This window comes from Mustelus asterias, chromosome 22, assembly GCF_964213995.1.
Source record: "Mustelus asterias chromosome 22, sMusAst1.hap1.1, whole genome shotgun sequence".
NCBI classification, from domain to species: domain Eukaryota; kingdom Metazoa; phylum Chordata; class Chondrichthyes; order Carcharhiniformes; family Triakidae; genus Mustelus; species Mustelus asterias.
Window position 1 is genome coordinate 6,558,079 of NC_135822.1, and position 14,768 is coordinate 6,572,846.

Here is a 14,768-nt window from a genome sequence, read left to right on the forward strand (position 1 = left end):
CCAACCATTATTCTGTAAATTGAGTTTGTGTCTTTATATGCCCTGTTTGTGAACAGGATTCCCACTCACCTGAAGAAGGGGCTTAAGGCTCCGAAAGCTTGTGGCTTTTGCGACCAAATAAACCTGTTGGACATCACCCTATTATAGACAGGATATTATTTTCCCTGCTAATCCCCCTGATACTAAGGGTCAATTTAGCATGGCCAATCAACCTAACTCGTACAGCTTTGGACTGTGGGAGGAAACCGGAGCTCCAGAGGAAACCTACGCAGACACGGGGAGAATGTGCAAACTCCACACAGACAGTGACCTGAGACTGGAATTGAACCCGGGTCCCTGGCACTGTGAGGCCTCAGTGCTAACCACTGTGCCACCCATATATTATATACATTATTAAATGAGAAAGAGTGCAGAAAAGATTTGTAGGATGCTAACAGGACTTGATGGTTTGAGTTATAAGGAGAGGCTGGATAGACTGGGACTTTTTTCCCTGGTGCGTAGGAGCCTTAGGGAAGATCTTATAGAGGTCTATAAAATAATGAGGCATAAATAAGGTAGACAGTCAACATCCTTTCCCAAAGGTAGGGGAGTCTAAAACTAGAGGGCATAGGTTTAAGGTGAGAGGGGAGAGATACAAAAGTGTCCAGAGGGGCAATTTTTTCACTCAGATGGTGGTGAGTGTCTGGAACGAGCTGCCAGAGGTAGTAGTAGAGGCGGGTACAATTCTGTCTTTTAAAAAGCACTTAAACAGTTACGTGGGTAAGATTGGTACAGAGGGAGATGGGCCAAATGCAGGCAATTGGGGGTAGCTTCGTGGTAGAAATTGGGCGGCATGGACAAGTTGGGCCGAAGGGCCTGTTTCCATGCTGTAAACCTCTATGACTCTATTCCCAATCTAGCCACAAAAGATCCTCAATTTACACATTAGTGGATAGCAATCTGGTAACGTAACATAAATTGCCATCCCGTTTCCCCCCCAAACAATTTGTATTGCGACTTACGAACATATTTATTGGGAGCAGGAGATGGCCACTCGGCCTTGCTCTGCAACGCAATAGGATCATGGCTGATCACATTGTCACCTCAACCCCACATTCCTGCCAACCCCCAATAACCTTTCGCCCCCTTGCTGATCAAGAATCTATTTCTGCCTTAAAAATATTCAGAGACTCTGCTTCCGCTGTCCTTTTGAGGACAAGGGTTCCAAAGGCTCACAACCTTCTCTGAGAAAAAGTGCTCCCCATCTCTGCCTTAAATGACTTCTACCGCAATGTTAAGCTGCTTTCAGTGTCGCACACACAGTGCCCTCCCACTGAAGCAATGGTGTGCTGAGGTTTCTACCGAGGGAAATCAAACATCGAGGGTCAAAGAAAAGGAAGCAGATCTACTTAAACCAACTTGTATCTTAGCAGCAGTGCGATATGGTACAATTCTCCCAATCTTTATAAACAGCAGAGAAGCTACCTTGCTGTAGGCAATGCCAGGGGAGGAGCCACTCATCAATAAATTAAACAAATTGACAAAAATCACAGCCAAAAAACTAACACGACACCTCAAAGTTTGATTTAAGTATCAAGTTTAAGATTATTTATTAGTGTCACAAGTGGGCTTACATTAACACTGCAATGAAGTTACTGTGAAAATTCTCTAGTCGCCTGTTCGGGTACACTGAGGGAGAATTTAGCATGGCCAATGCACCTAACCAGCACGTCTTTCGGACTGAGGGGGGAAACCGGAGCACCCAGAGGAAACCCACGCAGACATGGGGAGAATGTGCAAACTCTGCACAGACAGTGACCCGAATTGAACCTGGGTCTCTGGTGCTGGGAGACAGCAGTGCCAACCACTGTGCCACCGTGCCGCCCTTAAGAAAATCTCATGAAATTATATTTACAGAATTTTACTCTTTCAACACGAGGCAGTCCAGTTAGACAACTGGAGAAGCCAGACACAGAAGACAAGTAACCCTGTTAACGACCATACCTTTCCACTTCTTGGCATCGTCATTCATCTGGTGACCAACAGCATTGGTGGTGGTATCTACCACACACGCTGAGGATCTGGAAGAGCTGTCCTTCCTCTGGCCTGTTGTCTCACTGTATACACTCCCTGCTTCAACAGATTTGGCATCTGAAAAGAGCAAAACAATACACAGTTACGGAGCTCCTGTTACAGAGACATTGTGATTTCAGTTCAAAGTTTATTTATTAGTGTCACAAGTAGGCTTACATTAACACTGCAATGAAGTGACTGTGAAAATCCCCCAGTTGCCACACTCCGGCGCCTGTTCGGGTACACGGAGGGAGAATTTAGCATGGCCGATGCACCCTAACCAGCACGTCTTTCAGACCGTGGGAGGAAACCAGAGCACCCAGAGGAAACCCACGGGTAGAATGCGTGAACTCCACGCAGACAGTGACCCAAGCCAGGAATCGAACCCGGGTCCCTGGTGCAGTGAGGCAGCGGTGCTAACCACTGTGCCACCGTGCCGCCCTCAGCATCTGGTACACCCTCGCTCACAAGTGGAAAACATCCAAAACTACATTCTCGCGTCATTCCATGTTAGCCGAGTGAATGGGCAGCCAATGGTCAGCGAGGATGGGCAGCGCGACCACAGGGAGGGGAGTGACGGCAAGAGTCAATTTTGGCTTCTTCAGGAGAAATCAGAGAAGTTTAACTCAGTAAGCGCAGGATGGGAATTTTAGCGATCAGGTAACCAATGGGGAAGGAAAGGGTTAATGATCTGCGTGATGATGTGTCGTACACATTAACTGGTAATCTGGCCAAAACAGCAAAACACAAAATCAATCAGACAAGTGAAAGAACAAAACAATGTTGGGGGGGGGGGGGGGGATTACACCCTCAGGACATTTTGCTAACAGGTATGGACCATTCCCCATTAATCAAAGGCACTGACAACAGCAATCACTGAGAAATTAGTGACAACACAGACATCCACGTTCTAGTTTCCTTTTAACTCGCGCCACAGTTCTAGTACCCGCTACGAATTCCTTTTCTTGAGACTCCTAGATCGAATCAGGGCAGGACATACTCAGTTAATGGTAGGGTGTTGGGGAGAGTTATAGAACAAAGAGATCTAGGAGTACGGGTTCATAGCTCCTTGAACGTGGAGTCACAGGTGGATAGGGTGGTGACGAAGGCATTTGGCATGCTTGGTTTCATTGGTCAGAACATTGAATGCAGGAGTTGGGACGTCTTGTTGAAGTTGTACAAGACATTGGTAAGGCCACACTTGGAATACTGTGTACAGTTCTGGTCACCCTATTATAGAAAGGATATTATTAATTAGAAAGAGTTCAGGTCTGATGTGGAGATGCCGGCATTGGACTCGGGTGGGCACAGTAAGAAGTTTCATAACACCAGGTTAAAGTCCGACAGGTTTATTTGGAATCATGAACTTTCAGAGCGCTGCTCCTTCATCAGGTGAGAAGAAGAAGCAGCGGTCCAAAAGTCCATGATACCAAATTAACCTGCTGGACTTTAACCTGGTGTTGTGAGACTTTTTACTATGTTCAGGTCTGAGGTGAGGAGGTATTTCTTCAATCAGAGGGTGATGAATCTTTAGAATTCTCCACTCCAGAGAGCTGTGGAGGGTCAAATCATTGAGTATCTTCTAGACAGTGCTCGATAGATTTCTACATATTAACGGTATGAAGGGATATTGCGAGAAAATAGCATTGAGGTAGAATATCAGAATTGTTACGGTGCAGGAGGCCATTGGGCCCATCACGTCACGTCACTTCTCAGAATGAGCATTATGGCTTAATGCCATTCCCCCGCCTTTCCCCCCGCATCTCTGCACATTGTTTCTGTTCAAACAATCATCCGCTTCCCTCTTGAATGCCTCAACGGAAACTGCCTCTACTACACTTCCGGGCAGTGCATTCCAAACCCAAAAAAGGTTTTTCCTCACATCACATTGTTTGTTTCGCAAATGACTCTAAATGAGACCAGCCATGATCTAGTTAAATGGCTCAACAGGTTCGAGGAGCTGCATGGCCTATTCCTGCTCTGAACTCCTATAGTCTATAGTCCTAGAATTAACCTATTAGCTTGGCAGCACTGACAAGCAGGTCAACACAGGACCATTCTGATTCTTCAGTTCATTGCAGTGTTAATGTAAGTCTACTTGTGATTAATAAATAAACTTTTAACTTTTTAGATTGCATTCTGAGATGATATTTGAATGAATGTGGCCTCTGTTTAAGTTGCTTTAATCGATTGGGAATTTTGTTTGAATACTTATATACGAGATAGGAGGAGTAGGCCATTTGGCCCCGAGTATGCTCCGCCCTTCAATAAGATCATGACTGACCTGAATGTAACGTCAACCCCGCGTTCCTGCCCAACCCACGATAACCTTTCACTCCTTGTTAATCAGAAATCTATCTAACTCTGAATCTGGTAGATCGAATCAGGGCAGGACATACTCAGTTAATGGTAGGGCGTTGGGGAGAGTTAGAGAACAAAGAGATCTAGGAGTACAGGTTCATAGCTCCTTGAAAGTGGAGTCACAGGTGGACAGAGTGGTGAAGAAGGCATTCAGCATGCTTGGTTTCATTCGTCAGAACATTGAATGCAGGAGTTGGGATGTCTTGTTGAAGTTGTACAAGACATTAGTAAGGCCATACTTGGAATACTGTGTACAGTTCTCGTCACCCTATTATAGAAAGGATATTATTAAACTAGAAAGAGTGCAGAAAAGATTGACTAGGACGCTACCAGGATTTGATGGTTTGAGTTATCAGGAGACGCTGGATAGACTGGGACTTTTTCCCTGGAGCGTAGGAGGCTGAGGGATGATCTTATAGAGGTCTATAAAATAATGAGGGGTACAGATAGTCAATATCTTTTCCCATCTTGAGGATAATCATTCAGAGTATAAATGTTGGGTGACTGTCAGTATATTTATAATGCAGCACATGGTAAAAGCCAACTTTAATCAACCTGGGTACTGCCAAAGTGAGGGAACAGAGGGACAAGGCGCACGAGTACAAAGTGGCAAGGGAGCAGCATTTAGATTCTTACGAAATAAAGGTTAGAAGCAAACCTGAAACCAAGAGCTCCTGACCATCAGAAAGAAATAAAAAGGAAAGGTTTGTTTCTGGAGAACACCTTTCATCACCAGATATCTCAAAGCAATCTAGAGGCAATGAAGAACTTTTAAAATGTAGTCGCTGCTGCAATGTAGGAAACAGAACAGCCAATTAGCACACAGCAAGCTCCCACTAATAACAATGTGATAATGACCAGATAATCTGTGCGGTGTCGATTGAGGGATTAATATTGACCAGGGTGCCAGGGATAACTCCACTGCTCCTCTACAAAACAGTGGCATGAGATTTTTCCTCGTCCAACTGAGGGCCTCAGCTTAACGTCCCATGTGAATGGGTAGCACCTCCAGCAGCGCTGTACTCCCTCAGTATTTCATTTCTATTGTTCAGGGCTGGCTTTTCTTTAGACATTTCTGAGATTTTTAACCAAACAAAAATTTAAGTTTCCCTTTGGCATGGGTTTCCTCTGGGTGCTCTGGTTTCCTCCCACAGACCAAAGATATGCAGGTTAGGTGGATTGACCATGCTAAATTGCCCCTTAGAGTCCCAAGATGTGTAGATTAGATGGGGTCAGCCATGGGAAATGTGTTGGGGTTAGAGGGATAGGGCCAAGGAGAGGGCCCGGGTAAGATGCTCTGTTGGAGAGTCGGTGCAGGCTCGGTGGTTCAAATGGCCTCTTCTGCACTGCAGCGATTCTATGATTCAATCACAGGTATGGGCTCCTGCTCTGCCCAGGACCGCAAGAAACTACAAAAGGTTGTGAATGTAGCGCAATCCATCACGCAAACTAGCTTCCCATCCAGCGAAACTGTCTACACTGCCCGCTGCCTTCTCTATGAACGGTATGCTTTGCCTGTATGGCATGCAAGAAACAATGATTTTCACTGTATACTGATACATGTGACAATAATAAATCAAATCAGATCAAAATCAATTTCTCACAACACAGGAGACTTTATTCACTTCCCCCTATTCATGGAGGATTTCATTCAGCGCTGCTTTGTTCAAATGGTTAAGTGAGGTCTTGAGGTTTTCAGGTGACTTTTGATGGTTTTATGTTGAGATTTCTCTCATTTTTTTCAAACAAATAAAAATGTCACCATGCCCACGGTTAGCAGCTCATCATTTCAACGAGAAGATTAATCTGTGCACTGTCATCCTGTGTGATTGAGCTGTTTGGCAAGTATTTAAATCTGCGGGGTAAACCTTTTGTTTGATTAATCCCTGAAGATGGTCTTCACTTCCTCTCGTGCTAATTTCCTCTTTTTTCCTGTTAAGAGTATCACTGTCAGTGCCAGGTGTGGCACAACCTCTGCGGGATCCCTTCGTTATCCGAGGATAAGAACAAGGCAACCTGATCTTCTTTCAATCCAGTTCCGTAAACTTATGACGGGCAATGTTGGAGATAAGCCTTCTCTGGTCAAAATTCTCAACTTCCCTTCCAGGAAATTAACGTCAATCACCTTTTCTAGCTAAAGCTCTCAGTTCATAAAACAAGAAAGTCGAGAAACAGAACAATGTGATTAATCCCACAGACTGCAGCCTCAATAACTGCGTTTGCAACTTGGGGAAAAAAATACATCATTGCACAGAACAATATTTGAGGAAGGGTTTATACACTTCTATTTGTGTCTGAAGTCCTGAAGAAAGCGACAAAGAAGTTTGTTGTACTAGAAATTGCATTATTTACGAGTATACTGGGTGGCAATGCGGTTTATGTTGACTACCCGAGAGGGCTAGAATACGAGAGCAGGGATGTACTTCTGAGGCTGTATAAGGCCCCATTTGGAGTATTGTGAGCAGTTTTGGGCCCCATATCTAAGGAAGGATGTGCTGGCCTTGGAAAGGGTCCAGAGGAGGTTCAGAAGAATGATCCCTGAATGAAGAGCTTGTCGTATGAGGAACGGATGAGGACTCTGGTTCTGTACTCGTTGGAATTTAGAAGAATGAAGGGGGGGATCTTATTGAAACTTACAGGATACTGCGAGGCCTGGATAGAGTGGACATGGAGAGGACGTTTCCACTAGTAGGAAAAACTAGAACCAGAGGGCACAACCTCAGGCTAAAGGGGCGATCCTTTAAAACAGAGATGAGGAGAAATTTCTTCAGCCAGTGAGTGGTGAATCTGTGGAACTCTTTGCCGCAGAAGGCTGTGGAGGCCGGGTCATTGAGTGTCTTTAAGACAGAGATAGATAGGTTCTTGGCTGATAAGGGGATCAGGGGTTATGGGGAAAAGGCAGGAGAATGGGGATGAGAAAAATATCAGCCATGATTGAATGGCGGAGCAGACTTGATGGGCTGAGTGGCCTAATTCTGCTCCTATGTCTTATGGTCCCCTGGCATTTCTGGCTCCTTGACTATGGGATTAAAATGGTTGGCTAGTCTCTTTCTTAGAATCATAGAATCCCTACAGTGCAGAAGGAGGCCATTTGGCCCATTGAGTCTGCACCAACTCTCTGTCAGATCATCCCACCCAGCCCCGATCCCCGTAACCTCACCTACTTTTCCCATTAACCCCCTAACCCACACATCTTGGGACACTGAGTGGCAATTTAGCATGGCCAATCCACCTAACCTGCACATCTTTGGACCATGGGAGGAAACCGGAGCACCCGGAGGAAACCCACGCCGACATGGGGAGAACGAGCAAACTCCACACAGTCACCCAAAGCCAGAATTGAACCCAGGTCCCTGATGCTGTGAGGCAGCAGTGCTAACCACTGTGCCACCAGACAGGCCAGCGCAGGTGTGATGAGTTGAATGGCCTTTTTCTGCAGCCTAACATTTCTATGGTTCTTAGAACATAGAACAGTACAGCACAGCACAGGCCCTTCAGCCCACGATGTTGTGCCGAGCTTTATCTGAAACCAAGATCAAGCTATCCCACTCCCTATCATCCTGGTGTGCTCCATGTGCCTATCCAATAACCGCTTAAATGTTCCTAAAGTGTCTGACTCCACTATCACTGCAGGCAGTCCATTCCACACCCCAACCACTCTCTGCGTAAAGAACCTACCTCTGATATCCTTCCTGTATCTCTCACCACGAACCCTATAGTTATGCCCCCTTGTAATAGCTCCATCCACCCGAGGAAATAGTCTTTGAACGTTCACTCGATCTATCCCCTTCATCATTTTATAAACCTCTATTAAGTCTCCCCTCAGCCTCCTCCGCTCCAGAGAGAACAGCCCTAGCTCCCTCAACCTTTCCTCATAAGACCTACCCTCCAAACCAGGCAGCATCCTGGTAAATCTCCTCTGCACTCTTTCCAGCGCTTCCACATCCTTCTTATAGTGAGGTGACCAGAACTGCACACAATATTCCAAATGTGGTCTCACCAAGCTCCTGTACAGTTGCAGCATAACCCCACGGCTCTTAAACTCCAACCCCCTGTTAATAAAAGCTAACACACTATAGGCCTTCTTCACAGCTCTATCCACTTGAGTGGCAACTTTTAGAGATCTGTGGATATGAACCCCAAGATCTCTCTGTTCCTCCACAGTCTTCAGAACCCTACCTTTGACCCTGTAATCCACATTTAAATTAGTCCTACCAAAATGAATCACCTCACATTTATCAGGGTTAAACTCCATTTGCCATTTTTCAGCCCAGCCTTGCATCCTATCTATGTCTCTTTGCAGCCTACAACAGCCCTCCACCTCATCCACTACTCCACCAATCTTGGTGTCATCAGCAAATTTACTGATCCACCCTTCAGCCCCCTCCTCTAAGTCATTAATAAAAATCACAAAGAGCAGAGGACCAAGCACTGATCCCTGCAGCACTCCGCTAGCAACCTGCCTCCAATCCGAAAATTTTCCATCAACCACCATCCTCTGTCTTCGATCAGACAGCCAGTTACCTATCCAATCGGCCAACTTTCCCTCTATCCCACACCTCCTCACTTTCATCATAAGCCGACCATGGGGGACCTTATCAAACGCCTTACTAAAATCCATGTATATGACATCAACTGCCCCACCTTCATCAACACACTTAGTTACCTCCTCAAAAAATTCTATCAAATTTGTGAGGCACGACTTGCCCTTCACGAATCCGTGCTGACTATCCCGGATTAATCCGCATCTTTCTAAATGGTCGTAAATCCCATCTCTAAGGACCTTTTCCATCAATTTACCAACCACCGAAGTAAGACTAACCGGTCTATAATTACCAGGGTCATTTCTGTTCCCTTTCTTAAACAGAGGAACAACATTCGCCACTCTCCAGTCCTCTGGCACCATCCCCGTGGACAGTGAGGAACCAAAGATCAAAGCCAAAGGCTCTGCAATCTCATCCCTTGCCTCCCAAAGAATCCTAGGATACGTTTCATCAGGCCCAGGGGACTTATCGACCTTCAGTTTATTCAAAACTGCCAAGACATCCTCCCTCCGAACATCTATTTCCTCCAGCCTATTAGCCTGTAACACCTTAACTTCCTCAAAAACATGGCCCCTCTCCTTGGTGAACACTGAAGAAAAGTATTCATTCATCACCTCGCCTATCTCTACTGACTCCATACACAAGTTCCCACTACTGTCCTTGACCGGCCCTAACCTCACCCTTGTCATTCTTTTATTCTTCACATAAGAGTAAAAAGCCTTGGGGTTTTCCTTGATCCGACCCGCCAAGGACTTCTCGTGTCCCCTCCTAGCTCTCCTAAACCCCTTTTTCAGCTCATTCCTTGCTAACTTGTAACCCTCAATCGAGCCATCTGAACCTTGTTTCCTCATCCCTACATAAGCTTCCCTCTTCCTTTTCACAAGACATTCCACCTCTTTCGTGAACCATGGTTCCCTCACTCGGCCATTTCCTCCCTGCCTGACAGGGACATACCTATCAAGGACATCCAGTATTTGTTCCTTGAAAAAGTTCTTGACTTGAACCCAGCTGAGGTGGCTAGGATGCAGGCTATTTTATGTCGGCTGAATATTGTGGGTTCTTCCAAATAGAGGTGCAACCCTATTTCAAACTCATCTATTGACAATGTCATGTGTAGTTCTTCCGAAGGAACAGTAATAATATGAGATGGTTCTGTTGCATTCTCTCAGTCTTTCAGCTTCTGTTCTGATGATGCCACCTTTCACAGCTGTGCTTCTAATCTGGTTTCTTGTTGACAGAGTCCCTCAAATGGTGTCTATCCCATTTCCCACACCTCTGCTTCACCCCTTCCTCTCCCTCCTGGAGCTATGATAGGGCTGCCCTTGTCCGCACTTTCCATCCCACCAGCCTCCAGGTTCAACAAATCATTCTCTCACATCTCAAGGGTGCTGCCACCACTAAACACATCTGTCACTCGCCTTTCAGCATCCTGAAGCGACCATTCCCTCTGTGACACCCAGCCCACTCTTCAATCACTGCCCTACATCTCCCCACATTCCCTTGCGGGGTATGCTACCCCTGCCCTTTTTACTTCCCCCTTTCCCACCCTCCAGGCATCTTTTCCAGATGAAACAGCTTTTTATTTGTGCTTCTTTCAATATAGTGTTCGCTGCTCACAATGTGGTCAACTCTCCAAACGTAGATTGGGCAATTGCGTTTTTAGAACTGTTTTGTTCAGTCCGCAAGAACAATCATGAGCTTCCAATCACCTCTACTTAATTCCTTGTCCCACTGCTACGCTGACCTTTCTGTCATAGAATCCCACAATGCAGAAGGAGGCCATTCGGCCCATTGAATCGGCACCAACTCTCTGGCAGATCATTTTACCCAGGCCCCCCTCCCCTGTCCTATCCCCACAACCCCATACATTTACCATGGTTAATCCATCTAACCTGAACGTCTTGGGAAACTAGGGGCAACTTACCATGGCCAATCCGCCTAATCCGCACATCTTTGGACTGTGGGAGGAAACCTGAGCACCTGGAGGAAACCCACGCAGACACGGGGAGAACATGCAGACTCCGCACAGACTGTCACTCAAGCCGGGAATCGAATCAGGGTCCAATGAAACCAAGCATGCTGAATCCCTTCTTCACCACTCTGTCCACCTGTGACTCCACTTTCAAGGAGCTATGAACCTGTACCCCTAGATCTCTTTGTTCTGTAACTTTCCCCAACGCCCTACCCATTAACTGAGTAAGTCCTGCCCTGGTTCAATCTACCAAAATGCATCACCTCGCATTTATCTAAATTAAACTCCATCTGCCATTTGTCAGACTTCTCTAACCTTTTCCAGTTCTGACACAAGCTCATCGAGTCGAGATGTTAATTCTGTTTGCCTCTGTCCATAGCCGCTGCCTGACCTGCAGAGTTTCTCCAACATGTTCTGCGTTTAGTTCGGATTGAAGTCATCTCCTCCGGAGCCTTCAACATGTCATTGATGAAGACGAACATCTCGCCAAGGCCATCCCCACACCCCCACTTCTTGCCTTCAGACAACCACGCAACCTCAAACAGACCATTGTCCGCAGCAAACTACCCAGCCTTCAGGAGAACAGTGACCACGACACCACACAACCCTGCCACAGCAACCTCTGCAAGACGTGCCGGATCATCGACACGGATGCCATCATCTCACGTGAGAACACCTTCCACCAGGTACACGGTACATACTCTTGCAACTCGGCCAACGTTGTCTACCTGATACGCTGCAAGAAAGGATGTCCCGAGGCATGGTACATTGGGGAAACCATGCAGACGCTACGACAACGGATGAATGAACACCGCTCGACAATCACCAGGCAAGACTGTTCTCTTCCTGTGGGGGAGCACTTCAGCAGTCATGGGCATTCAGCCTTGGATCTTCAGGTAAGCGTTCTCCAAGGCGGCCTTCACGACAGCGCAGAGTCGCTGAGCAGAAACTGATAGCCAAGTTCCGCACACATGAGGACGGCCTAAACCGGGATGTTGGATTTATGTCACATTATCAGTAACCCCCACAGCTTGCCTCCTGGGCTTGCAGAATTTCACTAGCTGTTCTGTCTGGAGACAATACACGTCTCTTTAACCTGTGTTGAATGCTCCCTCCACCCACATTGTCTGTACATTTAAGACCTGGCTGGCTGTAGAGATTTGCATTCTAATCAGTGTTCTGTAATTTGATTTCTGTGTCTGTTTGCACTGTTGGAGAACAGATATCCACTCCGTCTGACGAAGGAGCTGTGCTCCGAAAGCTTATGGTATTTGCTACCAAACAAACCTGTTGGACTTTAACCTGGTGTTGTGAGACTTCTTACTTTAGTTCGGATTGCCAGCATCCTCAGTATTTTGCTCTTGTGTAAAGTGAGACGCCTAACCAGCACTGAGAACGATAACATGCGATTTCTCACTTGTTGTTTGAGTTCAATAGAAGAGAGGCTTTACCTCCCCCTCCAATAGGCCACAGAAATTATAGGGCACCTCGCAAAACTGAAGAGCGTGTAATTATAAATGAAAAAGAAAAGGAATTACTGGCAAAAAAGACAAAACAATGCTTGAATCTGACAATCAGGATTAGAAGCATCAACTCTACATTTTAATTTTATGTTTGATAGAATATTGTTTGAAAAAAGGAAAGAAACAAATATTACACGAATATTTCGGGGTCACAGCGAAAGCTTATTCTCAAAGTAACTGCCATAAGGATGGTGAAGATTCATCCAAAAGATTGATGGGCAGAATGATTGGCTAACCTGGATAAAAGCAAATTACTGCGGATGCTGGAATCTGAAACCAAAAGAGAAAATGCTGGAAAATCTCAGCAGGTCTGGGCAGCATCTGTAAGGAGAGAAAAGAGCTGATGTTTCGAGTCCAGATGACCCTTTGTCAAAGCTTTGACATCTGGACTCGAAACGTCAGCTCTTTTTTCTCCTTACAGATGCTGCCAGACCTGCTGAGATTTTCCAGCGTTTTCTCTGATTAATCTGTCGACTCTGAATAGGGTCGTTGTTGGGAGATTCATTGAGGGGTTCAATGCCCCGAGGAGTTTCAAACAGCGTTGCGTTTAAAATCCAGAACGGGCAAATGCCTCGCCTACTGCTGACAAAGACAAAACCGAATATCACAAATAATGAGTCACAAAGTCTTTGACACTTGGCTGATTTGGCTAATTTTGCATCCTCCAGCCACTTCCAGAGGCAGAAGGGTTGATAACCAGATCATATATATTTAAGGTGAGTTGTGAAGGGGGAGGGGGGGGGGGGGTGGAATATGAGGAGGGAAATGATTTGACAATGCGCAATGATGATCTGGAATGCACTCTGTGCAAGGACGAGGGAAGCAGATCCAATTGCAACCATCAAGCAGTATATGCTAGAAGGGAGAGCAAATTGTAAGGCTTTGGGGAAAGGGGGGGGGGGGGGGGGAGAGAACTAATTGAATAGCTTTTCCAAAGGCATTTTGGAAAAGCTATTCCAAATACTGAATAGCTCCCTTCCGTCCTGTAAGATTGGAACTTCATATGTTAAGCATTTGGGAAAATCAGTCACAGACTTACAACAAAAAGGGAGTCATTACCCATTGACTGAAACGTATGAAAATGTGAAATCAATTTTAATGACTTTTACTGGACTAGAGTGAGTAAACCGAAGACAAACCTTAACAAACCCACTGACGAAAATGGACAAAAGGCTCGGTGTACAACATTGGCGCTACTGACACAAATTGAATGAGATAAATTTAAACTACTCTGGTATCAATACTTAAATTATTCCAAGATCGGGTTGAATGGCAGATCGGGCTTGAGGGGCCGAATGGACTACTCCTGCCACCATTTTGGGCAGCACGGTGGCACAGTGGGTTAGCACTGCTGCCTCACAGCGTCAGGGACCCAGGTTCGATTCCCGGCTTGGGTCACTGTCTGTGTGGAGTTTGCACATTCTCCGCGTGTCTGCGTGGGTTTCCTCCGGGTGCTCCGGTTTCCTCCCACAATCTGAAAGACACGCTGGTTAGAGTGCATTGACCTGAACAGGTGCCCGAGTGTAGCGACTGGGGGAATTTCATAGTAACTTCATTGCAGTGTTAATGTAAGCCTTACTTGTGACTAATAAATAAATAAACTTTATAAACTTTAAGCTTCCTACGTTCCTGTTTGCAAAAGAAGCAATTAATTCGCTTCTTACCTCTTCATGTTACTACAGTTTGAAAGAAGGTAAGGATCGAGAAAGGGGGAACACAAATGTCCGGGACAAACATTTAACGTTTTTAAAAAAAAATTTCACATTCCAAGTGTGCGTGCCAAATCGACCCGCATCCCCTATAGGAATGTAACCTGGCAAAGTTTGAGCTGAATTTTCTACAAAGGCCATCTGATTAAGGACACAGGGAAAAGCGAGCAGACACTGGGGAGCTGAACTAGAGGGATGCAGCAGGAGGCAACTACAGAAACTAGAAGCAGGGGGAGGCCATTCGGCCCTTCGAGCCTGCTCCACCATTCATTATGATCATGGCTGATCATCCAACTCAATAGCCTGATCCTGCCTTTTCCCCATATCCCTTGATCCCTTTAGCCCCAAAAGCTACATGTAATTTCTTCTTGAAATCACACAATGTTTTGGCTTCGACTACTTTCTGTGGCAGTGAATTCCAAACACTCACCAGCCACTGGGTGAAGAAATTTCACCTCACCTCAGTCCTAAAAGATTTGCCCCTTATCCTCAAACTGTGACTCCCCCACCGTCGGGAACATTCTTTCTGAATCTACCCTGTCAAATACTTCAAGACACCAACCTGCTTCTAATGGGGGACCAGGGGCACAGAAGTCTCCTTGGAGAG

General features: G+C 45.9%; 1 protein-coding gene across 1 annotated transcript in view; it reads right to left on the minus strand.

Annotated features, from left to right (window-relative positions):
* The window catches only part of LOC144509838 (transmembrane protein 201-like), an 80,904-nt gene that overhangs the window by 11,850 nt on the left and 54,286 nt on the right, over nt 1-14,768 (minus strand). Inside the window, exon 4 of the mRNA XM_078238721.1 lies at nt 1,984-2,130. Within this exon, the coding sequence (XP_078094847.1) occupies nt 1,984-2,130 (147 nt within the window). The remainder of the gene's footprint in view (nt 1-1,983; nt 2,131-14,768) is intronic.